Source organism: Molossus molossus, unplaced genomic scaffold, assembly GCF_014108415.1.
Source record: "Molossus molossus isolate mMolMol1 unplaced genomic scaffold, mMolMol1.p scaffold_m16_p_5, whole genome shotgun sequence".
NCBI classification, from domain to species: Eukaryota; Metazoa; Chordata; class Mammalia; order Chiroptera; family Molossidae; genus Molossus; species Molossus molossus.
The window spans coordinates 15,478,601-15,505,098 of NW_023425388.1; the positions used below are offsets into that span (position 1 = coordinate 15,478,601).

General features: G+C 42.7%; 2 protein-coding genes across 9 annotated transcripts in view; one reads left to right on the plus strand and one right to left on the minus strand.

Moving 5' to 3' along the window:
* Positions 1 to 5,326, minus strand: part of GABPA (GA binding protein transcription factor subunit alpha) — a 35,221-nt gene extending 29,895 nt beyond the window's left edge. The window contains exon 1 of one of the 3 annotated variants that reach the window (XM_036242668.1): positions 5,231 to 5,326. The gene's annotated coding sequence lies outside the window, so the exon portion shown is untranslated. Of the gene's footprint in view, positions 1 to 4,720 lie in introns of all 3 variants that reach the window. The other 2 variants (XM_036242667.1, XM_036242669.1) reach the window with 2 other exon arrangements.
* On the plus strand, positions 5,183 to 16,020 carry ATP5PF (ATP synthase peripheral stalk subunit F6). Of its 6 annotated transcripts, XM_036242675.1 has the most exons (5): positions 5,183 to 5,309; positions 10,406 to 10,582; positions 14,783 to 14,907; positions 15,368 to 15,421; positions 15,875 to 16,020. In XM_036242675.1, the coding sequence occupies exons 2-4, from the start codon at positions 10,419 to 10,421 to the stop codon at positions 15,403 to 15,405; spliced, it is 327 nt and encodes a 108-aa protein (XP_036098568.1). In that variant the 5' UTR covers positions 5,183 to 5,309; positions 10,406 to 10,418; the 3' UTR covers positions 15,406 to 15,421; positions 15,875 to 16,020. The 6 variants fall into 6 exon arrangements, with proteins under 6 accessions (XP_036098568.1, XP_036098563.1, XP_036098565.1 ...); XM_036242670.1 differs by lacking the exon at positions 15,875 to 16,020 and having other exon boundaries at positions 15,368 to 15,469; XM_036242672.1 differs by lacking the exon at positions 15,875 to 16,020 and having other exon boundaries at positions 5,189 to 5,309; positions 10,409 to 10,582; positions 15,368 to 15,469.
* Positions 16,021 to 26,498: the final 10,478 nt, after the last annotated feature.

Consider the following 26,498-nt stretch of genomic DNA (forward strand, 5'->3'; position numbering starts at 1 on the left):
TTAGATGACACTTACTAGCCTGACAAGAATTCTTTGTCGTTCTATTGCATTTATTGGAATTTGTTCAGCCCAATCTCAGTCAATAAATTAACTCAAGTTATCTCAAAATCAAATGAAAGGTATGTCAACTATATTACAGCAACTTCAGTCTCAACAAGATTCAAACCTGCAGCTTAAAAATCAACATGGAGATGCCCTGGCCAGTGTGGCTCAATTGGCTGAACATTGTCCCACACCCCAAGAGTGGTCACCAGTTCCATTCCCAACCTCCAGTAGGGGGCATTCAGGAGGCATCCGTCACTTTCCCTCTCCCTTCCTCTCTAAAAAAATCAATAAAAAATATATTTTTTTAAAAATCAACAAGGACTGAACTAGCTAAAAGCTGTATTGTATTAGCAGAATGAAGAAAAGTACTTTATTAGCACTGTACTGATAGAGTGATATAAAATTAAAAGTTAATCCTAGCTATGATTTGTGTTACAAATTGCATTAACTTTTTTTTTAAATCCTCACCCAAGGACATTTTTCCATTTTTTGTTCAGACAGAATTGGAGGGAGAGAGAGGAAGAGACAGAGAGAAACATTGACGTGAAAGGGTCGAGTGGCTGCTTCCTTCACGACCCAACCGGGGCCGGGGACAAACTGCAACGGAGGTAGGTGCCCTTAGTGGGAACTGAACCCAGGTCTCTCTGGACCGCAGGCCAATGCTCTAACTGCTGAGCCAAGCCAGCCAGGGCAAAATTGCATTAACTTTTTTTTTTTTTATCCTCACCTAGGACATTTTTCCATTTTATTGTTCAGATAGAGTGGGAGGGAGAGAGGAAGAGAGAGAAACATCGACGTGAAAGGGACACATCAAGTGGTCGCCACCCACACGACCCAACCAGGGCCGAGGACAAATTGCAACCGAAGTACGTGCCCTTAGCAGGAATCAAACCCGGGTCCCTCTGGACCACAGGCCAACGCTCTAACCGCTGGGCCAAACTGGCCAGGGCAAAATTGCATTAAGTTTTAAGGGCCAGTACCATATTCTAAAACAGCAAAATAACAGTTGTCAATATGTACATTATTGTAATAATTCATTATTGCAACGCTAAGAAACTAATACGGTCTTCTTTTCCACTTCCAGTCTCAACACCTCAAACTACTGGGAAGCTGGTTTTCTGACAACTTAGTCCCTAATTAGCTGGCATCCAAATCTAGAATGCCTGATACAAAAAAAGGTCTTATTCTTCCCATATTATTAAGGTTGCTCTCACATGTCCCCTTATAAGGAAGACCAATAGGAGCGTGGGGTTCTCCAGTAGAACAGACATATATCATGCAAGTCAGCAGAATGCCTAGAACCCAGCAGACTTTTGTTTGGATAATAAAAGAATGAAGCACTTTTGTTTTATTTTGTTCTGACCCTGGCCTAGTAAGTCTACCCTTTCCCCACTGAAGAATATTCCTTAACATACTATGTGTAAAATTGTGAAATTCATCCTAAGCACTAGATCAAAACAGGTGGTGACCCTGCAAGACAACATAAGCTCCACCCAGTTTTATGGGATATTTGTTTGTTTATAGAGTACACAAAATACTTTGAATGGTACCTCACTCTTAGTAGGCACTCTATTAAAAAAATATTATAAGAACTATTATACACCATATAAAATTGACTCCAGATGCCTTAAAGGCTTAAATGTGAAAGGTAAGACTACAAAGCTAGAAGAAAATGGTGGGAATTTTTTTGTGGTTTAACAGAAAAAATGCCCTGACCAGTTTCGCTCAGAGGTTAGTGTCTGCCCGAGGACCAAAAAGTCACGGGTTTCATTTCAGTTAAGGGCGCATACCTCAATTGCAGTTCGGTCCCCGGGTCATGCTGGAGGCAACCAGTTGATATGTCTCTCTCACATGATGTTTCTCTCTGTCTCTCTCTCTCCCTCCCATTCTATCTGAAGATAAATGGAAACTTTCCTCAGGTGAGGATTTAAAAATAAAAAACAAGGAAGTAATGTCCACCCACACAAAATCATAAAAAGTGTTGTGTACTGAAAAAGAAGTGAGAAATAGTAAGGTTTATAGCAGGACAGAATTTGAAAGATATTTATGTTTATTTTCAGGGCCTATAAGGATGTCCACTCCTTTCTCCATCACCAAAGTAAAAAAAAAAAAAAAAAAAAAAAAGATCAGAAAACAAGTGAATTTTCTTGGAACTTTGGAAAAAAAGAAAAAGCATGAGGAAGTAACCAGAGGCTGAGAAATGGCCCTAAAGGCTTATCAGCAGGGTTACCTGTGGTTCTCCATAATATAAACACTAAAACAGAGAGTTGTTAAAAAGAAATTCATCTTCATATACTTCAGGAAAAAAAGCCTCATAATCTCTAAACTGATCCTTTTCTCTCTCTCTCAGTTCTCTAAATTTAGCCTCGAAAGTAAGAGATTTGGGAAATTGTCCAAATCACTGATATCACTGCTTGAGCAGGTCTTAGGTCTTTTTGTGCAACCAGTTTCTCTAAACTTACAGTGGAGAACATTACTTGGAGCCTTTCCACATCGACTGCCCCCAACACCCTGGTTTCTCCTAGATTAAATCTAAGCTGGGGTTTAGAACGCTTTATAAAACTGCTATCAACTAAACTTAACTAAAAAGTCCAAAAAAGCCTAGTATTCTTTAAAATACAGTTATGTTTAATATTGTCTTTTGGAGCTACAGCTAAACTTAAAGATTAGTCTTCTTGCCCGGCCGGCGTGCCTCAGTGGTTGAGCATCGACCCATGCGCCAAGAGGTCGCCAGCTCGATTCCCAGTCAGGGCACATGCCCAGGCTGTGGGCCCCATCCCCAGTGGGGGGCATGCGGGAGGCGGCCAATGGATGTTCTCTCTCATCCATCTCTCCCTCTCTGTTCCTCTCTCTCTAAAAATCAATAAAGAAAAGAAAAAAAAAAAAGATTAGTCTTCTTCATTGGAACACATTATTAGTTTAGAGTTCAGGACAACTTTTCCCAATAAAAACAATACTTATATACCTATATTTAATATATATTTTAAATATATATAATAAATGTGAATATAAATTTTATAATCAGCTGAACATTTTCTCAAACTAAAAAATACTTTTAAATACCTGAAGATGCCCTGGCCGGTCTGGCTCAGCAGTTAGAGCGTCGGCCCATGGACCAGAGTCTCGGGTTCGATTCCGGTCAAGGGCACGTACCTCAGTTGCAGCTCGGTCAGGCCGGTAGGGGTCTTTCTGGCCGGTAGGGGTCTTTCCGGAGGCAATCAATCCACGTGTCTCTTTCACGTTAATGTTTTTTTTTCCTCTCTCTCCCTCCCTCCCACACTATCTGGAAAAAAAAATGAATGGAAAAATATCCTCAGGTGAGGATTAAAAAAAATTTTTTTTCTTCATAAATACCTGAAGAAATTTAAAAACATTTTTGTTTTAAAAAATAAAGTCAACAGTTAATAAAAAAGTAAAACGTGTGTGTGTGTGTGTGTGTGTGTGTGTGTGTGTGTGTGAAGAGGGAGGGAGGGAGCAAGAGGGAAAGTGGGGAGAAAGGTTAACACTTGGCGCTAATCGTCACCCCCACCAGGTGAAGGTAGTCACTGTGTAATTTCATTGTACAATTTTTCAAGTTTCCTGTAGATTTGAAGTTTTATAAATAAAAGCTGAAGAGCGATTAGACAGTTTTAATTTAGTATTCAGCCTCCACATGCTCTGATGACTCAATTTAACATCTACAGTAGCTCAGTATTTATTTATTTACCCCTCATAACACACCGTCCTGCATATGCAATCCAGGTAAAACTGACTGAGTTCCACTTAGTGTTAGAACATGTCTTACAGTAAGTGATCTTGGAAAGTCTGGAGCAAACCCGGGGAGAGGGGTTACTCCCCTCGAGCAGCCTGGAAAGAGCTAACCAGCCTCTTCGGGGTAAGACGGGCCACCACCGGCCGGCTCTCCTCGGCTCCCGCGAGCCCGGCCAAGCTCGCCCCTCCCAGGCCAGACCACGGCGAGTTTCCAAATGACTACTCATTATCTCGCAAGGCGGCGTCAGGCATTGTCTTCCCGGCCGTTACCCTAACCACACGGGGATCCCTAAACACAAACACACGAAAGCAGCTTTTCCTCCAGGTCTCACACACACACACACACACACACACACACACATTTAAAAAGTTGGCAAACTACATCCCCCCATCGTTCTCCACTTGCCTTACTGACTCTTTTAAAAAGAAACCCAATGGACACCACATGCACTAACTAATGGCTTGGATGCAACGACGGGAGCACTCTAGGGGCAACGGGATTTGAAAGGAGAGCGAATCGCTGAGTCGCCGAGACTAGTTTTCCACCTTCCTTCGAAATCGCGGGATGTGAGGATCACACCCCGACCACGGACACTGCAGACCGCGGCGGACAAGGCGAGGGGACAGCGAGGGAAAGGAGCGGCGAAAGGTGACAGGGACCGCCCGGGCCCGGGGCGCGCGCCTTCCCAGAGCCCGGCGCCGCGCGCCCCCCGCCCCTCCCCTGCGCTCCCCGCACAGCCTCCCCGCCCCTCCCCACCCTGCTCCCTCAAGTCTCCACGAACGGAAATGGGAGTCACAGCGCCGGGGACCAGCGGAAACAAAACACAGAGGCGGCCGCGGGGGGGCTGCTTTGGGGAAGAAGGCCCCGGAACGAAGCCGGCCCGCGCGGGCCCGCGCTCCCCTCCTCGCCCGCGGCCGCACTCACCCTCTCCGGAATCAACCGGGTCGCCCCCGCCCGCGCTCCAGAGCCGGCTGAGAACGGCAGCGGCGCGCACTCCACCGGCAGCGTCTCTCCCGGTAAAACCTGCAGCTGCCGCGACTCGAAGTGCGAGGCCCCTGGGCCCTTCCCGCGGAATCGGCGCTGAGAAACTCCAACCCCCCTCCCGCCTCCCAGCCACCCCCGGGTTCAGGACTACAAGTCCCAGCAGGTTGTGCGAAACGAACGCCCCAGGCAACGGAGGCTCGCGAGGCACAAGGGAGCACAACGTCCCAGTCCGCTTTGTTTTACACTGTCATTTTGTCGGTATGTTCATACACCTCAACAACCCAAGAAACAGGACTGCTGATTCCAGGCAGGAAGGACTGAACTAAGGGAAAGGCCAGTCCGACTGCGCATGCGTACATAGGAAGGTTGCCAGAAAGGAGAAAGAGAGCTGATCAAGTTAGGAGGAGGAAAGATGGCGGAGGAGTCGCTGGGAGACCCGGAAGCACTTACCCTCCACTTCCTCCCGTTTGCCTTCTGCCTCACCTAGAGCCGTCCGGTCGCAGACTGTCTCCGAGACGCTTCCTGTCCGGTGAGTGCCGACCGACTGAAACGGCGGCCCATAATGCATTGCGATGGCGGGTAGGCGGGTGGGGGTGGAGCCAAAGCCGGAAGTAGAACGGTGGCGGCGGTGGTGGCCCTGGCAGCTCGGGACTGAGTGCAAGGTGAGTGGGAGGGTAGCTGGACTAGCTTGGCCTCTGGGGACTCCGATTCTGAGTTTTTTCACGGGGGTTGGGCTGCCTGTTACCTTTGACCTTCATAGGAGAGCAGCTCTTTGGCTCTGGGACCTTCACGGCTGGCCCGAGGTCACTGCAGACCTCGGCCCTTTTGGACCTTGAGGTTTGCCAAGTAGGCTCGATCAATAGCCTTGATAATAATACCCTCTCTGAGGACAAGCCGGGGTGGTGCGGGTTGCAGGGACGCGGGGTCTCATGGACCCTCAGCCCGGCTGGGACAGCCCAAGGTCATGTTCACCGGGCAGGTCTTCAGCCTGGCCTGCCCCACCTGGGCGCATGGGAGATTGTTCATAGTATTTTCAGCGGAACGTGCACCGTAAGAGTGAGAAAGGTGATACTCATCTTAAAAGTTTGCAACCCACCTAAAAATGTCGATAGAGCTAAAACTTGGGCAGGCAGCCGTGATTTACACTCTTATATTTCCTGCACAATCCTACACCTCAACAACCCCGGGGAACGGAACACTGCCAGGGGAGGGAGTGTGTGCTTGAACCAGAGACGAGGCCAGAGTGCGCATGCGAACACAAAGGTTCCAGGAGGGAAAAAGCGGGGCCAGTTAGGCAGATTGTGAATTGACTTGAAGAATATGCTTTGTGGGACCCTGGCCAGGTAGGTAGGTTGGTTAGAGCGTTGTCCGGATACACAGGGTTGAGGGTTCATCCCAGGGCACATGCAAGAGTCAGCCAATGAATGCACAAATAAATGGAACAACAAAGTTGACGTTTCTCCCTCATTCCTCTAAAGTCAATAAATTAAAAATGTGTATAGCTTTAAAGAATGTGCTTTGAGGAGGTAGTGAAAGGCCTGACCTTTGGCTGGTCAGCTATCATTGTAAATAGGAGAACCATGCTGTACCCCTGTTACCTTCCCCAATCTTTTTCTGATTATTTCAAATCCCTGTCATAGCTCTGGTGGCACTCCACAGTGCTCCAATATAGAACTTATCATGGTTGATATTTTACACCTGTTTGTGTAATGGCATGCATCTTCTTGCGGCCAATGGACAGTCCACACTCAGTATATATTTAAATACAAATTAGATTACGTGTTCATTTTTCAGACAAGTTGAATTTGAGGGCCCTAAAGGATTTATGAAGGGATGTGAGCTGTTGAATGTTTAAGTCTGGAGTTCAGGAAAAAGAACACAATTAAAGATGCGATTTGGGAATCATTCGTACTTAGATGATAGAAATCAAAAAAATAAAAATGGATTTTACTCATGTTGTAGGAGGAATGACATGATTTTTGTGGTCACAGCAAATTGTGGGAATATGAATAATTTAATAACCTTTCTTAGACCTAGTTGTATTACCTGGAAAGGAGGGATAAGAACACCTTCCTGTAATTTTTTTTTTCTTTATTGATTTTAGAGAGAGAAGAAGGGAGAGGGAGGAAGAGATAGAAATGTCTATGTGAGAGAACATCGATTGGCCGCCTCCTGCATGCCCCCACTGCAGATTTGGCCCACAATCTGGACATGTGCCCTGACATGGAATCGAACCGGTGACCTCTTGGTGCATAGGTCAGCCACTGAGCCACACCAGCTGAGCACCTTTCTATAATTCTTAACAGGCGTGCCACAGGGTGCAAGGAGAGAGTATATATGGAGGAACTTTGTGAAATACTTAGGGCTGAACAAACATTAAATAACTTCATTGTTGAGTGTTAAGCATGCCCTTAAGTTGCCAGAAAGGAACATATACATTGAGTTGCACGGTTTTATTATTGTTGTTTTTTTTAATCTTCACCTGAGGATGTTTTAGTCTTCAGATAGAGTGAGAGGGTGAGAGAGAGAAACAGAGAACCATCCAAATGAAAGAGACACATGGATCAGTCGGGATCATGACCCCGACCAGGGCTGGGGACTGAACTGCAACCGAAGTACATGCCCTTGACGGGAATTGAACCGCAACTCTTTGGTCCGTGGGCCGATGGTCTAACCACTGAGCGAAACCATCCAGGGCAGAGTTTAACGGTTTAAAAAATGTATTTGTGCCTAGTCAGAGTCTACTGTGTAACCTTGGACCAGGTACTTACCTCTAACCCTCAGCTTCTGTATATGTAAAATGAGAAGAGTAATAAGTAGCAGCTTAAGGTCATTTGTTGTTTGCTTGGAGTCTTAAGTGTTTTTCTCTGATAGGGTATAAGAATGCTATATAATGGATTCTTTAATTCCTTCAAATACTTTGCTTTCACCCTGGTAGGTGAAGGATATTTTATTGATTGTATAATTTCTTTAGGTAGTTTTTAGGTGCTACTCCAGGGCTTCTCAACCTTGGCACTATTGATATTTTGGACCAGATAATTGTTGTGGGAAGGCTGTTGTTGTTATTATAAAATATTTGGCGGCATCCCTGGCTTAGAACCTAGTAACACTCACCCCATTAAGGATAGCCAAAAATGTCTTCAGACATTGCCAAATATCTCCTGGAGCACACCCCCGCTGGTATTTGAGAACTGTGCTACTCTGCTGTCCTATAGCTTAGTGCTTCTCTAACTGTCCGTGGTAAAGGGCTCCCTGCCCTCCCTAACCTTTGTGGATACTATTGAACAACCCCAGCCTTTGTGGATACTTTTGAAGAATACAATAAAAATGAATTACCAGAAAAATTATATGGAAGACAAAACAATGAAAGCACACAAAATACAGTCTAATTTTTTTTTTTAATCCTCACCCGAGGACATTTTTTGTATTTTGTTCAGATAGAGTGGGGGGTGGGGGGGAGAGGGAGAGAGAAGCATAGACATGAAAGGGACACATCGAGTGGTTGCCACCCACATGACCCAACCAGGGCCGGGGACAAACTGCAACCAAGGTACATGCCCTTAGTGGGAACTGAACCCAGGTCTCTCTGGACTGCAGGCTGGCACTCTAACCACTGAGAAAACCGGCCAGGGCCACACAACAGGTAGGTTAATATGTCAAAATGCTTAAAAGTTTCTTTTTTTTAATTCCTCACCCAAGGATATTTTTCTGTTTATCATTAGATAGAGTGGGAGGGATGGAGAGAGAGAGAGAGACAGACACAGAGAGGAACATCGACGTGATAGAGCCACAGCAACTGTTTGCCTCCCGCACTACCCAACCAGGGCCAGAGAATAACCGGAACCAAGGTACGTGCCCTTGACCAGAATCAAACCTGAGGTTCATTGGTCCTCGGGCTGACATTCTGACCACTGAGCCAAACCGGCCAGGTCTGCTTAAAGGTTTCTTAATGCTTATTCCCAATTTTTGTATTACTATAGACCAGTGACACAACTTGTATACTACACTGGTCCACAAACAAACTGGTCCACAAATCAGGGCCTAGTGTCACTATGAGGATGATTACTGTTATTGTTATTATTAGGTAATTTGTGGGGGTGGAGGGGTCATGTTAGCTTTAGCGTGTTAGGTTTTCACTTTATCTTTAAGGTTCATAAATTTTACCAGGCTATATTGATGTGTGACTTTGGTCATCATTCCAATATAGAATTTGCTAAGTGCTTTCATTTTAATACAGTTCATCTTCCTTAATCTAAAGGAAGTTTCATCTGATTATGTGTGGCCTCCTTATCTCTTTTCTTTTGGAATTCCTGTTTACATATATTTGTTGTAATTTGGAATTTTATTGCATTTAGTCTTTCAAGACACTAAATCAGACCTCAACTGAGATCATCCTTTACTGACATTTTTAGTTAGAAAATCATGTCCTTTAGCTTCAAGAAGTTTAAGGACTTATATATAAGTCTTTAGTTTTAAAAATCAGACTTCCTGCCCTGGCCGGTTTGGGTCAGCGGTTAGAGCGTCCGCCTGCGGTCCGGAGAGACCCGGGTTCGGTTCCCGCTAAGGGCATGTACCTCGGTTGCGGTTTGTCCCCGGCCCTGGTTGGTCGTGCGGGTGGCAGCCACTCGATGTGTCCCTTTCACATCGATGTTTCCCTCTCTCTCTCTTCCTCTCTCTCCCTCCCACACTGTCTGTACAAAAAATGGAAAAATGTCCTCGGATGAGGATTAAAAAAAATAAAATAAAATAAAAATAAAAATCAGACTTCCATTTCCTTTACAGATTCTAACTCACTGATGAGGTTGTACTGCTTGATTTTCCCTCTTTTGTTGGTGGGTTTTCTTGGGCTGGTTGCTATTTTCTTTGATGGTTCTTTCAGACTTAGATTTGCAGAGCAGTTTCTCCCTCTGTGGATCTGTGAAGTAGAAACTTTCAGGCTATCCACCTTGACTGGGGCAACTGTCTCCAGTGTCCCTGCCCAGCTCCTTTTGAGAAATCTAGCACACTGGTTTGGGGCCAGGGTTATTCTTTTCCTGCTGGAGGTGGGTAGGTAGTGTTCTAACCTCCTAGTTTGACTTTTTCCCCCATCCAAGACTAAGTTCGTGGAGAAGAAACACCTCATTCCATATGCTGTGCTTGCTCTCTGCCTGTAACCATAGTGGAGCTGCACATAGGCCTGAGCTCCTAACTGGCCCTAGATCCCAGGGCTCTTTGGTTAAAAAGTAAAAACATGTCCTGGCCTGTTCGGCTCAGCAGTTGGAGCATCAGCCCTCTGACTGAAGGGTCTCTGGTTCTATCCCTGGCCTGGTCCCTGGCCCTGTCGCAGGTGCGCAGGGGGCAACCAATCTCTTTCTCTCTGTCTCCCTCCTTCCCCCCTCCCCTCCCTTCCACTCTATCTTTAAAAATGGACTAATGACAACAACAAAAGACAAGTAACAAAGGACAGTGGAGAGGGGAATGAAGCTGGGATCAGGTGACTGAACTTAGTAACATTCACCGAATTTTGGTATGCTTTAAGTTCTGTAGCAAGGAAGAGAATTAGAGTTCCACTATGTGATATAGTTGGAGGTATTTCACAATTATATACATATTAAAATATAGTAACACTGTGGTGCCTGTTTTCAGTAGCAGAATCACCATGATTCTTCAGAGGATCTTCAGGCTCTCCTCTGTCGTCCGGTCTGCAGTCTCAGTCCATTTGAGGAGGAATATTGGTGTGACAGCAGTGGCATTTAATAAGGAGCTTGATCCTGTACAGAAACTCTTCGTGGACAAGATCAAAGAATACAGAACTAAGCGACAGTAAGTGGGTAGATAATCAACCATGGTATAAATATAAATATTTAAAATGTGTAAGTTTTGAGATGATGATAAAATTACATGATGTTTGTAAGTGTCTCAGACCTTCACTGAGCTAATCCCTGGCACAGAGGTTCATTATATCTTGATTATTTTAAGCCTTGCATTTTATCTTTTTTTATATGTGTTTCCAGGAATAATCGCATTAAATGTATTGTTATTTTATGTGTATCCTTATTACAATGTCATTTATTATAAACTAGAGTCAATTTATAAAGGTGCACAGTATCTTTAAAATCATTAAGAAACTATAGTTCCCCCTTATGTGTGGTTTCACTTTCTGGGGTTTTGTTGCCTGTGGTCAACCATGGTCCAAAAATATTAAGTGAAAATTCCAGAAATAATTCATAAGCCATGCCATTCTGAGTAGCATGATGAAATCTCTCACTATCCTGCTCTGTCTGGTCTGGGATGTAAATCATCCCTTTGTTTAGTGTGCCCATGCTGTATTTGATACCTGCTGGTTGGTCACTTAGTAGCCATCTCTGTTATTGGACCAGTTACCAGAGAGACCACATAACTTTTATTATAGTATATTATTATAATTGTTCTACTTTATTATTGTTTTTAATCCTTACTGTGCCTAAGTTACAAATAAAATTTTGTCATAGGTAAGCATGTATAGGAAAAAATAGTATGTATAGAGATTGGTTCTATTCTTGGTTTCAGGCATCCATAAGGGGGAACTATTACATTTGAACAAAACAAAGTCCCTTAGACATTGATTAGCCTAAGTAATTAAATTGATTGGAGGAAAAGCATAATCAGAATATTCTAACTCTCAATTAAGTGCCCTTTTCATAACATCATGATTTAGGGGAAATGTAGAAACACACCATTTTTTTCTTTAATGTTTTTTTCATTCTTATATATTTCTGGAAATATGAAAGAAGAGAAGACTCTGAAATGGCACAAAGCAAGTCCAGGAAAAACATGGTTACAGTACCACACAGTTTTGGAGATGAATGATACTTTAGCCATCATTAAGTTCAACCCCCAGATTTTTGGAAAAGTAGTATACATCAGTTCATATTTCCATTTGTTCAAAAGGTACTTAGCTGTCTACCATGTGCAAAGCACTGGGCTGTTAACTGTGGTGGGCCACAAAGAAAGAAGCCACACTGCATTTTCACAGTTCTTAACATCTGCTAAAGATAGAAAGATTGTAAGTAGGTAAATACACCAGAAGGCAAAATGGGTCAGATGCTGAGGTAGTGCCACGTCCAGTGTTTGGGGAGTTCATAGGAAAGTTATGCTCCTGTCTAGCTGGAGGTATTTTAGTAGGTGTCTTGGAAAAGTGAAGGTTTTGTCTTGGATTTGAAAGCAGTGTTGGAGGTCATTCATTTCTCTTGAGAATTTTATGGTCAGCTATATATTATCGTCCCACTCAAAAAAAAAAAAGGGAAGAATTTACTCACATGATTTCATTTATAGAGTTATCAAACCCACAGAAGGCCATTAATAGACAATCAAACCCAGGGGTCTTCCTCAGGTTATGAACAATTGAAGTTTGGACAGGTAAATAGGGATGGGAAGAGGATATCTTTTAGGATAAAACAATGGTGTGAGCTAAGGCATGAAAACTAGGGGAACATATTTGGGGAATTGTGTGATGCTATTTCCCAAGACTGGGGTAAATGAAGTGTGCAGGAAACAGTAAGAGAAGAAGGGGTTGGAGTGAAGGATTATGGAAAGCCTTGGTTATAGTTGGACAATTAAGATATTATATGAAAAGCATACATGAGAAATTAAAGGCAATTGAGCAAGGTAGTGAAGTGGGAGAAGATTGCTCTGTATTAGGAAGATAATTTTAATCACAGTGTATTGGGAAAATAGGGATGAGAAAGGAGGGAAGGTGGACATGTTAGAAAAATGTAATAATCCAAACATTGGCTGATGAGAATCTTATCTTTATAACAGTGGAAATATAAAAGTGACAAGAGTCAAAACCCTGAGACTTGAGACTGGGCGACTAGCAAGGTTTTGTTACCAGAACTTGAGGGAGAGGGTGAAGGGGTTAAAATGAAGATAATGTTATACAACTCACATGAAAACCTTATTCATGTTATCCTTATTTTATGTGTGAGACAACTAAGGCTTAAAGGTTAGAATTTGCCTGAAGTCACACTGTTCAGTAAGCAGGTGTGCAGGACTGATTGGGAAATTAGGGTGTCTTCTGTCTGGAGGTATTGTGGCCTCTTAGTATTGATGCTGTCTGCACTTGAACTGTCCATGAAAGCCTGTCCAACAAGAAGTCAGTCCTTAGGTATACTCTGAAACTGCGGAGTCTGGTTCATTCGTCTGTGCGCACAACAACATGGAGAAGTGTTCTGAGTCTGTGCTGGGCTGGAATCCAGCTCTGCCACCTACTAGCTCGGTGGCCTTGGGCAGATATTTAACCTCTGTACCTCAGATTTCTCATGTGTAAGATGGGGATGATAATAACAGTATCATAGGGTGTTATAAAGATTAAGTGGTTCAGTAAATTAGCATGCCTAGTATTTTTTTAAGTGAAATAAATAAATTTCCCTTGAGTGTCTGCTTTGTCCCAGTCACTAGAGCAAGATGTGCTGGGAGACTTATAGTTGAGGAGGTAGATAATTTGTGGCTTCTTTATATCATAAGGGTACATGTTAAAGTTGTAACAGCCATCACCTATCAGTAACCAGTATACTGATGAGACTGGCTGGCTCTTTTTCAAGCAGTTTCTAAAGTTTGGATTCCACAACTGGAAGGCAGTCACCAAAGTATCTGGTTGAAGGCTCTATTAAGAACTGTATTGTGCCCGGTTGGTGTGGCTCAGTGGTTGAGCGTCGACCCATGCACTAAGAGGTCACCGGTTCGATACCCGGTCAGAGCACATGCCCAGGTTGTGGGCCAAATCCCAAGTAAGGAGCATGTAGGAGGCGGTCAGTTGATGTTCTCTCTCATCGATGTTTCTATCTCTGTCTCCATCTCCCTTCCTCTCTCTCTAAAATCAATAAAGAAAAAAAAAACTGCATTGTATATGTATTTCTGTTATTCAGATGTAACTATTCAAGTTCTAATTCATTACAATTAAGTTTAAATAAAAATTCAGTTTCTCAGTCACCTTAGCCACATTTCTAGTGTTCCGTAGGCAGATATGGCTAGTGGCTACCGTATTAGCTCAGATAAAGAGCATTTCTGTCATCACAGAAAGTTTCATTGTACCTGCTGATCTGGAAGATAATTGGGTCCATAACAAGAAATATCATTAATGAGTCCTTAAATTAGAGCTGTCTATATCTTTTGTAAAAATTCTGTAACATAAATAAGGCCCTATGCCTTTATCATAGGCACGTGTGAAAATATTATTACCCTTTATGGAATTTTCACCTGTAAATTTTTGTTTCTTTATTGTTTATTGATAGGCAGGTGGTAACATTATGACAAACACAGAAGAATTTGTTCAAAGAATTAAGTAAATCTAATTGACCTCATTGTTGGTGCATGGTGCTATATTTATCTTCCCAAAGCACAGCTTTTAATTTTGTCATTTTTTGCTTAGCAAATAAAATATAAACTCTCAGACTTAACGTTCAGTCTTCCCATGATCTGGGTCCTGCTGGCCTTTTCATCTAAACTGCTTATTATTCCCACATGAAGCCTATGCTTTACCTCCTCCGTGTCTTTGCTTTTCAGTCTTAGAATGTCTCAAATTAAAATCAGAACCTCAACCAAAAAAAAATCTGACCCAAATGCAATGTATGCTTTGTCAGAAATGCCTTTTTTAAAAAAAAAAAAAAATTCTTACCCAAGGATATGCTTTTGCTGATTTCAGAGAGAGGGAGGGAGAGAGAAATATCCATTGATTGCCTCCTGACTGAGGATGGAACCCACAACCTTTTGGTGTACAGGATGATACTCTAACCAGGGCACAAATGCCACTTTTTTAAAATGAAGTTTCTTCTGATTAGCTCAGCAAAAGTGCCCTCTCCTCAACTTGAGTAGTTTTTTGTTAAACCATGTCTTTGAAGCTTATCACATAACTCCCTTACAGCATAAATGTTTGTAAACATGTTATATTTTTCTTCTAAATGGCAAAACCTCTGAGGGTAGGGAATAATTTTGGTTTTGTAATTAGCACATAAAATGAGTTTTTACTTGATCGTTTACACACAGGTCATCTGGAGGACCTGTTGATACTGGCCCAGAGTATCAGCAGGAGTTGGAGAGGGAGCTTTTCAAGCTTAAGCAAATGTATGGTAAAGCAGACATGAATGCGTTCCCTGACTTCAAATTTGAAGGTAAATCTCTTTAATCATGGACTTATTTTTGTGGGAGCTCATTTTAAGAGGAAAATAGGTATACTTAGTTACACTTACTTGGATTGTTTAGAGGATAGATCTCAATTACATGTAGATTTATTAGGACAGCGATGTATGCATGGGAAACTGGGCTGAGCATTTGCCATTGGTATAGGAGATTGCGTAACATAGAGGGTAAATGATGGGGATCTGAATTATAATATCTTCCTCATGTGGTTGTTTTAGTTAAGTGATATATGTAGTCAGTTAATAGCCTGGCTCATAGTTAGTGTTGAATTAAGTTTTTAACCATTGTTCTATTTCCATGTATATGTTTAAAAACGGTAGATATTGACTAAAAAAACAAATCAAAAGATGAATGAGTTAAGTATTAAAGCCTTCTCAGTAAGGCATTTTATTGAAGTATGGCTAAGCTTGAATCTTTTTTTCTTCTTCTTAGATCCCAAATTTGAAATCCTGGAAAAACCCCAGGCCTGAAGAAATGTAAAATTTGGTAATTTGCCCTCAGAAGAGTCAGAATAAACATACATTTCAACAGCTGTCAAATGTTCTTTCATTCTGATTCCAAATAAGTTATATGGCGATGTCGGGTGTGTGCTTGAGCGTACAGAATTCTGTGCTTTAGCACTGTTTTTAAATCTTCCCATTTGGTTATAACGAAGCAGGCAGAGAACTTGGGTACCCTTTGCCTGGAACCTGCCACTCTTCTCAGTGTGCAGGCTATCCTTTTCATCGAGGAGGTACAGCCCGAGGGAGCCTCCCGACCTAAGGAGTGCTTGCTGCAAAGGGATGCTCCATTAGAGTGTGAAGGAACTGTTTATAAATCCTTGATTATGGCTCTTTCAGTAAACTCGGGTGTCATTTTGATTATGTACAGGAATAGCCGTCTTTTCAAGTATTAAATGCTTTTATCCAAGTAACCCAGGTCCCTCCTCTTTCGTTACAGTTTATGGTCATAGTCCAGTACAGTGCTGAACAAATAGAGGAGGAAAACGGGGCCAGGGAGAGGTTTCTCCAAAGGAACTTCCCTTTAAAGATCAAGCTGTGTGGTGGTGTTTTGCCCAGGTGATGGAGGGAGGGTCCAGCAGATCAGCGCTGGGTAAGTGCATAGCATAGCAGGCACATCGACTTCCCAGGAACTGCAGAAAGCTCTCACCCTGTAGAGAAAAGAAGAAAAAACAGCTCTGCCTTTTTATATCCGACAGTCTCAGACTTGTCAGTAAATACAGGTCTTAATAAGCCTTTAAAGGTGTTCCAAAATGTGAAGTAAAAAAAACAGCCTTCTTTATGAGTTTAGCTCACTTCAGAAGAATAAATTTTTACTATACCATGCCATACTGAGGAATACGTTTTTCAAAAGATTCACAAAATATTCCCTAGTGGTATAGGTAGGAAGAGAGGGTCCAATTTTCAAGTGAAGCTAAGCAATGACAGTTCATTTGAGCTATTTTTGTTTGAATAATTGTAGGTATTGAAACAGAATTTGATGTTTAATTATGGCACTATTTAAAGGTGATCCAGGAAATGAAGGGCTTGGATTCTTTCTCTAGCCTTCCCTGAAACAGCTCCTCCACCTGCCTGGGGCCATTCTAAGGAGAGAAGGGCTGACCCTTTCATTCAGCACATACTTCATCCCCTTTTCCCCTCCCTCCCCCACTCAGGTTAGTTGAATTTTACCTTTTATAATTTCACACCTGTTTCTTTTTTTAAGTATGTTTTTATTGATTTCAGAGGAAGGGAGAGAGAAAAACATTGATGAGATGAGAAACAGATCTGCAGCCTCCTGCATGCACCCTACTGGGGATCAAGCCCAAAACCTGGGCATATGCCCTGACCAGGAATCAGCCAGCGATCTCTTGGTGCACTGAAGACAATCCACTGAGCCATACTGACCGGGCTCACGCATGTTTTTTCATACACATCTTTGTTGTTAATCTACACATATTTTTGCATTGATTTTTAGATAGAGTGGAGGGGAGGGAGAGAGAAACATCAATAGGTTGCCTCCCACATGACCCTGACCAGGGCCAGGGATCAAACCTTCAACCCAGGCACATGCCCTTGACTGGGAATCGAACCCAAGACCCTTCATTTCATGGGCTGACAACCTTGAGCCAAAACAGCCAGGGTGTCATTGATTTTTTTTTTTTTTTTAGAGAGTGGAAGGAAGGGGCAGAGAAAGAGAAACATTGATGTGAGAGACACATCAGTCGGTTGCCTCTTACACCCACCTGGATCAGGGCCAGGGATCAACCTGCAACCCAGATATGTGCCCTTGACTGGAAATTGAACCCAAAACCCTTCGGTGCTCAGGGTCATGCTCTAACCACGAAGCCACATGGCCCAGGGCTCATACACATTTTTTTATCTGTCTTGCAACTATTTGCAGTTTGCTTGAATATCTCAATCTCTTCATTCAGTATGTAAACAGAAGGATTCTATTTGTGAGTGACTGCAAGAATAGTGCCATGAGCACCCCATTCCGGTGCCCTACATCATAGGACTATGCATTTATAGCTAAATTTTGCCCAGGGAGGTGCTCTTTATTCCAGCTGAATACTCTAGTACTGCTTTGAGTCAGGGCTGTTATCCAAGGTCTCATCTTCCTCAGAGCCCCTTCCTCTTTCTGGTGAGGCTGCCCCAACTCTGCAAACTTGCCGTTACCCGTCGCTTCAATGCTAGTGCACTTCTCACCCTGCACTTACCATTTGGGCCCACCTTGTGTATTTATTGCAAATTATGTGAACCTGTTTAAAATGGCTTTTTTCACCCCACTGGTGTGACTCAGTGATTGAGCATCGACTTGTGCACCAAGAGGTCACTGGTTCGATTCTCAGTCAGGGTTGCAGGCTGGATCCCCAGTAGGGGGCATGCAGGAGGCAGCCAATTGATGTTCCATGTTTCTATACCTCCCTTCCTCTCTAAGGAATCAATGAAAACCTTTTTTTTAAATTTTAAGCAAATAAAATGGCTTTTTTTCTCCCTTGCCTGGTGTTACAGGCTAAATTTCCTTGAAGTTGAAATCCCTGGAACCTCACAATGTGATGAGATTTGGAAATAGGATTAAATTAGAACGAAACCATTAGAGTGGGCCGGAATCCGTTCTGACTGGTGTTCTTATAAGAAAAGGAAATTTGCCTGGTCAGTGTGGCTCAGTGGTTGAGCACTGACCCATGCACCAAGAGGTTGCTGGTTTGACTCCTGGTCAGGGCACATGCCCAGGTTGTAAAATATAAAATAAATAAGTGTACTCATCATGGTTGGGTTCAGTATTTTTAAAAAAGATGAGAAAGTTGGGTGCCTGTGGTGAGGGGAGGGAGAGGGCGATGATGCGGTGGCCCACCATGGCATTTAGAATGGGTATTGGAAAAAGAAAGACAAAAATGTTTTGGGCTGTGGGACTAAGGAGGGGTGGACAGACCCGAGATCCCTGAGGATGATGGGGCGGTCAAATACAAGAGAATTTGAAAATTTAATAGAAGGAATATTGAGAGCAGAGAGAAAACATCTTTGTGTGAAACATCCTGGATCAGATGGACCTGAGTCACATAGCACCTGATTCTACCTTTAGCTCTATGAACTTGGCAGTCACTGACCTTGGGTCTCAGTTTCCTCAAGTGTAAAATAGGACATTGGCTACTTTATAATATCATTGAGATAAATGAGATTTTATATGCCCTCTCCATCCTCCCCACTTTTGATATATATAAAATGTTCAATAAATAGGGCTTTTTATTTTCAAAGCTTTATAGTGTTTAAGAGGTTGGCAAGCATCCAGACTGAGAGATGATGAGATTCTAATCTTGGGCAGCTAGAAAGCAAGCCTTATAACTACAGATGGTAAGAGGGTGTAGTTTCCTGGGTTCCACTGAAAAATAGGTGGGTAACTCTTCCCCTGAACTATTAAATGGGGCTAGAAAGTTTGACAAGTTCAGTTATTTTTATTTATGTAGACTTTCATAAAACAAAACCACTGTGAGATGAAAGAAGTTTTTTGCAAAGCTGTACGGAAAAATAACCAATTGTTCCAGATTTAGTTAGGTTAAACCCCCAGCTAAAAATAAATTGAACCTAGTTACAACAGCTACAATAATAATTAAAACAAAACAAAACTTGCTATTAAAGATTCTAGAGCCCTAATCCTTATATAACACAATTTCACTGCAGGAAAATAAAATCCAAATGCTCTAAGAATTACAATGGGACTTTACCAATTGTTAGTGTTCAAGTCCCTCAAATAAAAGCCATTGGAAACACAAGCCCAGACACAGGTGGACATCCTTTAACAATTGAAGAGGAGTGCTCAGTACTGTAGCCTTCGTGTGGGAAAAAGCATTCTTCACATGATTTTTATTTAGCTGTATACAATATTTTAAAATAATAATATATATGTATTTGACATAAAGTGTTAGCGTTAACATGCCTAAGGTGAATCCTCTTGCCTATATGGCTTAGAAGCTTCTCATCTCTTAGTAAAGTTAAGGCACTACATATTTTTCCCACACAGTGGATTGGTGTCATTTAAATTGAAGAAGTTGATCTTGTGTGTAGGTGGGTACGCCTGGAGAGGCATCTTTGAGACACACGTTCCCTGGGCACTTGGCAATGCAAGAGGAAAGCATTCTTCAAAGCAAAGCCAATGAAAGTGTTACAGAATAGTAAGAAGCGAGGGAAATTCCAGGACGAGCAGAACAGGGGAACCAAGACAGATAGTTAAACAGCAGCTGCAGCCACCTAGTAAATCCTGTCTTCCCTAAACCAGCGACACCCGGGGAACGGAACGGGGAGGTGGGGCAATGGGGGAAGAACAGGGGGACATTGGTACTACTTTCAACAATAAAGATAAACTTTAAAAATGTTCAGGCATAGGTAAAAGTGCTGATATGTAAGCTCCAAAAGTATTAATTCTGCCATGAGATTCCTGGGAAAGTGCACACTACACTAGGACCCACAGTAAGGGATTGTCCTGAGCAGGCACTATAGCCCGCTGTCCAGCACAATATCTGGCATGTAGTGAAAAAAATAAAAATCCATGTATTGACTGGTTAAATGCGTAAATGAATGTTCATGGTACAAACTAATGCTGCTCAAAATGAGGTCCACAGATTGGCAGCACCAGCAGCACCTGGGAGGATGTTAGAAATACGCACATTTGGAGGCCCCAGCCCGGACCCCCTAACTCACAACCTTTGGGGTGGGACCAAGGAAATTATTTCAATAAGCTCTGTAGGTGATTCTGAGGTAGGCAGAGCTTTGTGAAGCACCAGGCTGGGGCGGGGGTGTGGTGTGGTGTGGGGGAGTAAATGGTTTGCGCTCTCGCTCCCCAGCCAGAGCGTAAATAGCTTAAGTCACCCTACTCAGGGAGACAGATAACAGAAATCCAATGAGTGCCATTTGCCAACTACACCCAACGACAGACAAATTTAGAGAATAAATCTCATTTTGGTACATCAGCATAAAGCTGATGAATATTGATCTTCCCCTAGCACCTCCCCTTAACACCCAGCCTTTAAAACCCCAAAAACTAAGGTCCTAGTGCATTCTCTCTCCTGGAAGCACGCCAGTGCCATTCCCTTCCCCCACAGGCACATAGCTCCTACACTCTCAGGGACCCCAGGAGACTTGCAACCAGGGGAGCAGTGGGCAGTGACAGCTCATCCCAGGCTAACCCCCTGAACCCCCTTTCCTCTGACTTCCCAGCGAGCCATAGCAACCCAGCCTGGGCTTTTCTGTTTGCTCTTCTATGCCCTTCCTCATTTCACTGTCCCAAGCGTGTTGTTCCTGCAGTCAATACATTCTTGCTTGCTTTCCTACACTTTGCCTCTTGATTGAAATCTTTCCTTTAAGAAGAGAAGAACCCAGGTCTCCTCATCTTGGCGGTAACAAAAGCATGGGCAACAGTTGGCCTCATTTCTTATAAAAGCTTATAGATAGGTGTATTTTTCATGCTTCACTACCAAGAGTTGGAAAAGTGTGTGTGTGTGTGTGTGTGTGTGTGTGCCAAATCTTATCTGTGCCTACTGTTTTTGCCAATAAAGTTTTATTGGAACACAAACAGGGCCATTTGTTTATTATTGTCTATGGCTGCTTTCATGGGACAGTGGCAGAGCTGAATAGTTAAAACAGCTATGGCTTGCATCGCTTAAAATACCTATCTAGCACATTACAGAAAATGTTTTAAGGGGACTGGTGAGAAACACTGAAATGCCACAAACAGGTTGGGGGTGAAGGTGTGGGCTGTCTGACTCCAGGTGTGTTCCCAGTGACCTGGTGTCCAGGCACATGCTAGACACTCAGTGAGTGCTTAGTCCATTTGTCCAGTGAATCCGGAGAATTTGCTTTGCTTATTGGGCGAAAAGAATGGACTCCCTTTATTTTATTTTTTTATTAATTAATTTATTTTTACAGATGTTGCTCCTTTTGCCCCCAGAAACCCTCCTCCCGATCCCGTCCCCTGACTCTCTTTATTTTTAAAGATTTTTTTAAATTGATTTTTAGAGAGAGAAGGAAACATGGATGTGAAAAATGAAACATCAGTCAGCTGCCTCCCACTCCCCACCCCCATCCCCTACCAGGGACTGAGCCTGCAAGCTGGGCATGTGCCCTGATGGGGAATCAAACCGCAACCTTTAGATGTATGGGACGATGCCTAACCAACTGAGCCACACTGGCCAGGGTGAGAGCGAGCTCCTTTAAAAGTAGCTTAACCATGTTCAAAGTTGTCAAAGGTAGCAAATGACCTTTTCATCCAAATTTGCTCAGAACTGGGAATACACTAGCCATATTTTGTTTTTAATATGAATTAATAGCCCTGGCCGGTTTAGCTCAGCGGTTAGAGCATCGGCCTGTGGTCCGGAGAGACCAGGGTTCAGTTCCCGCTAAGGGCACGTACCTCGGTTGCAGTTTGTCCCCGGCCCTGGTTGGTTGTGCAGGTGGCGACCACTCGATGTGTCCCTTTCACATCGATGTTTCTCTCTCTCTCTTCCTCTCTCTCCCTCCCACTCTACCTAAACAAAAAATGGAAAAATGTCCTCAGGTAAGGATGATTAAAAAAAAAAAATGAATTAATAATCAAAGCAAATTATAACTATGCTTTTAACATAGTCAAGCTGCTCTTACTATTAAATGGATCATTGGAATTTTCACTTTGTAACATTATCTGAAGGCCTTTGTGATTAACCAGTTTTGAGAAACCAGCTGATTAGACCCATTTTTCATTTCAGCCGCACCATTTCTCCTGTGCTCTCTATGTAGCAAGGGGGACGGATGCCAAGTTCAGGGAGCCATAGTGAACTCTTTCAACTTATTTTACTTGTCAGACACCACTTTTCTCCTGTGTATCCACGGCTCTGTGATTAGCAGGACTGGCAGTCCACTGACCATAAAAGCAAGGGATTCAGCCCAGCCCAAAATGTCCCTGCACGATTTTTAGAGACAGAGATGTGAAGTCGCCATCCCACAGGGAAAGGTATCCACAGGGTTCTGTGTAGGCTCCAGTAGCAAGCTCTGATGTCAAAGTCACTGATCCTCTTCAAAGGTTTCTTAGGGGAAGGAAATAGCAATAAGCAGGTCTGGGGACGAAATAAGACACTGGGTTTGTGTTTGACTCTCAGAGTGAGCTCTGGTCACGAGGTGTTTTTCTTCATGTTGCTTTTGTTCTCAGAAATGAAAGTAAACGCAGAGCACAAATCCTTGGGTATAAGACCCACCTCCACTACCGCTCTTCTGTGGATAAAATGAGCAATAGAATAAGGATATCAGGAGAGAAAAGGGGATTCGGTGGAAATGAGAGCAGAGGCTCCTTTGCATACCAGAATATTTCTGAATCAGACTCTTGCACATAAAGTGCATGCAGTGTATATGTGCATGCTCTGCGGATTAATTTCAGTCAAGATATGATATATTTTAGTAACTTTTTCTAGAAGTTAGGACATTTAAGATTTCACAAACCCCAGAATATTACAACATATTTTGATTCTTTTAACTTAGTCCAGACACAAGAAGACAGACTATATTTCAGGTATGAACAGAACTATTTTTTTCTTTCTAATAATATTTTTTATTTTTCAATTATAGTTGACATACAATATCATATTAGTTTCAGGTGTGCAGCCTAGTGATTAGACATTTATAAACTTAGGAAGTGATCTCCCTGATAAATCTAGTACCCACCTGGCACTGTACATACTTATTACAATATTATTGACTATACCCCCTATGCTGTTCTTTATATCCCATGACGATTTTGTAACCACCAATAAGTACTTTTTTTTCTTTATTGATTTCTAGAGAAAGAGGAAGTGAAGAGGGAGAGAGAGATAGAAACATTGATGAGAGAGAACATCAATTGCCTCCCTCCTGCATGCCCTTCACTGGGGATCAGGCCCACAACCTGGGCATGTGCCCTAACCAGGAATCAAACCAGTGACCTCTTGGTGCATGGGTTGATGCTCAACCACTGAGCCACACTGGCTAGGCCAATAAATCTTTCTTAATCCCTTTCCCTTTCATCCATCCTTCCTGCCCCCTCGCAACTGACATCCATTAAAATGTTCTCTATTATCTTGACTTTGTTTCTGTTTGGTTTATTTTGTTGTTTAGAGTCCACATATAACTGAAATCATATGGCATTTGTCTTTCTCTGTTTGATTTATTTCACTTAGTGTAATACACACTAGGTCCATCCATGTTGTTTCAGATGGTCAGATTTCATTCCTTTTAAGGCTGAGTCATATTCCATTGTATAAATGCACTTCTTTATCCAGTCATCTATTGACAGGCACTTAGGTTGCTTCCACACCTTGGCTATTGTAAATAATGTTGCAATGAACATATGGATATATGTCTTTTCAAATTAGTGTTTTGGGTTTCTTTGGATAGATACCTAGAAGTGGAATTGCTGGATTCTTTGTCTCTTGTTATACATAGCATTTGTTTTAAAGTCTATTTTGTGTGGTATGCCCAAGTTTTATTTTTTATTTTTTTTGTTTCCATTTCCATGAAATGTCTTTTTCCATCCCTTTACTTTCAGCCTGTGTATGTCTTTTAATCTGAAGAGTCTCTTGTAGACAGCATATGTAAGGGTCCTGTTTCCTTATTCATTCTGTCACCCTATGTCTTTGGATTGGAATATTTAATACATTTACATTTAAAATAATTGTTGATAGATAAATAGTTATTGCCATTTTATTCACATTTTTTATCTTTTTCTTCTTAAATAAATCCCTCTAACAGTTCTTATAACACTGATTAACTTTTTCTTGTCTGGAAAGTTCTTTATATGTCCTTCAATTCTAAATAATAGCTTTGCTGGATAATCCTGATTGTAGGTCCTTGTTTTTCATCACTTGGAGTATTTCATGCCAATCCCTTCTGGCCTTCAAAGTTTCTATTGACAAATCAGCTGACAGTCTTAATGGAAGCTCCCTTGTAGGCAACTAACTACTTTTCTCTTGCTGCTTTTAAGATTCTCTCTTTGCCTTTAACTTTTACCTTTTTAATTATCACGTGTCTTGGTGTGGGCCTCTTTGGGTACATCTTGTTTGGGACTCTGTGCTTCCTGAGGTTGTATGTTTATTTCTTTCACCAGCTTAGATAAGTTTTCTTTCATTATTTCATCAAATAGGTTTTCAATTCCTTGCTCTCTCTTCTCCTTCTGGTACCCATAGAATGTGAATGTTGGTATGCTTCATGTTGTTCCAGAAGCCCTTAAACAATCCTCATTTTTTTTGTATTTTTTTTTTCTTTTTGGTGTTCTGATTGGGCATTTTCACTACCTTATCTTTCAAATCACTGAGTCAATCCTCTGCTTCATCTAACTTATTGTTGATTCCCTCTAATGTAGTCATTTTGGTTATTGTATTCTTCATTTCTGACTGGTTCTTTATGTTTTCTATCTCCATTTGTATGTTTCCTATCTCTTTGTTGAAGTTCTCACTGAGATCATTGAGCATCCTTAGAACCAGTATTTTGAACTCGTCATGTGGTAGATTGCTTGTCTCCATTTTGTTTAGTTCTTTTTCTGGAGTTTTGTTCTCTCCTTTCATCTGGGACATGATTCTTTGTCTATTTGGGCTGCCTCACTGGGCTTGTTTCTGTTTTTTAGGTAGAGCTGCTACATCTCCCAGTCTTGCTAGAGTGGCCTTATATAGGTTTCGTATGGGGCCCAGTGACACAGTCTTCCTAGTCACATGCCAGGGCCTCTAGGTGTATCCCTTGTGTGGAATGTATGTGCCCTCCTATTGTATTTGAGGGATTGCTGAAGGCATGTCAATGGGAGGGATTGACCCTCAGGCTGATTGGTTGTGAGAACTGGCTGTGACTACCGTGGAGGGAGGAACTGTTGTGCAGGGTCTCTCCCTATGGAACAGGATTTGCTTTAGTGGGGCTCTGATGCCTACCAAGTCTTCCCTTTGAGTGTATCATTTGTGGAGGTGGTTCGGTGATACTCTGATGTGGTCCGAAGCTGGCTACCAGGTGTGTTGGTTCTGGGGTCTCTTGAGAAGTGCAGGCCAAGGTCAACATCTGCCTGTGCCATGCCCAGGGCCACTTGGTGGGAGCTACAAAGTGATCTGTAGAGGATTTCCACTTGTGCTGGGTTTGGAGATACCTGGGAGAGGCTAAGCTGAGAACTAATGCTGGCTGCTGCTAGGCTTGGGGCTGCTTAGCAAGAGGTATAGGGCACACCAAGGCCAGATGATACTTGTTTGGGGTTTGTAAACCTATGAGTGATTTTAGGAAAGTTTGCAGCATGAACCAAGACAAGCTGTTTGTAGAGAAAAGTCCCTGGAATTGGCTTGGGTTGGCCCAGAGGTTGGGTGGAAAGGGTGAACAGTGTGAGCCAGATGATGGAGACTCAGATATGGCACCCGCCTGCTGGCTCTGTGGTGGGGAGGGCTATGCAAAGGAACACCAGCCTCTGCCAGCACTTCTCTGGGAGAAAGCTGCCCCTCTCGCTCTTTCCCTAGTGCCAGATAATTCAGTTCTTTCTTGCTGCTGTCCCAGCACTGGACTCAGAGTGACTGAGTCCCAGTAAGTCCATGCATGGGTTTTTAAGAAGAATGCCTGGGACTTCAGCATCCCTCCGTCTCACTCAGCCACAATCCCCACTAGTTTTTACAGGCAGGAGTTATGGGGACTCTTGTCCCAGAGCTGGAACCCTCAGCTGGGGGGCCTCGTAGGGGGTTGGGACCCCTTGCTCCTCAGCAGGGACTTCCACAGCCGAGATATCCCTCCTGGTTTTTAATTGCCACATGTGGGTGTGCAACCAGCCAGTTCTGTGCCTCTACCCCTCCTACCAGCCTGGAAGTGGCTTCTGTATGTCCTTGGTTATAGGACTTCTGTTCAGCTAGACTTCAGGTGATTCTCAATGTTGGCTGTTCTGTAGTTCAGCTGTAATTTTGATGTGGTCATGGGAGGAGGTGAGAATAGCGTCGATCTACTCTGCCATCTTGACGGAAAGCCCAGAACTATTTGTTTAAAATAACAATTTCAAGTGATTTGGTGTTCATAAAAATTTTAATGAAATACAATTTCATCTCCTTTTGTACCTCTTTGCAAATGGAGTACAA

Excerpts from the sequence above, each read along its gene's own strand:
- ATP5PF (XM_036242675.1), top strand. The coding sequence starts at position 10,419 with ATGATTCTTCAGAGGATCTTCAGGCTCTCCTCTGTCGTCCGGTCTGCA. Across the intron at positions 10,583-14,782 it reads GAATACAGAACTAAGCGACA|GTCATCTGGAGGACCTGTTG; the intron begins GTAAGTGGGTAG and ends GTTTACACACAG. Across the intron at positions 14,908-15,367 it reads CCCTGACTTCAAATTTGAAG|ATCCCAAATTTGAAATCCTG; the intron begins GTAAATCTCTTT and ends TCTTCTTCTTAG.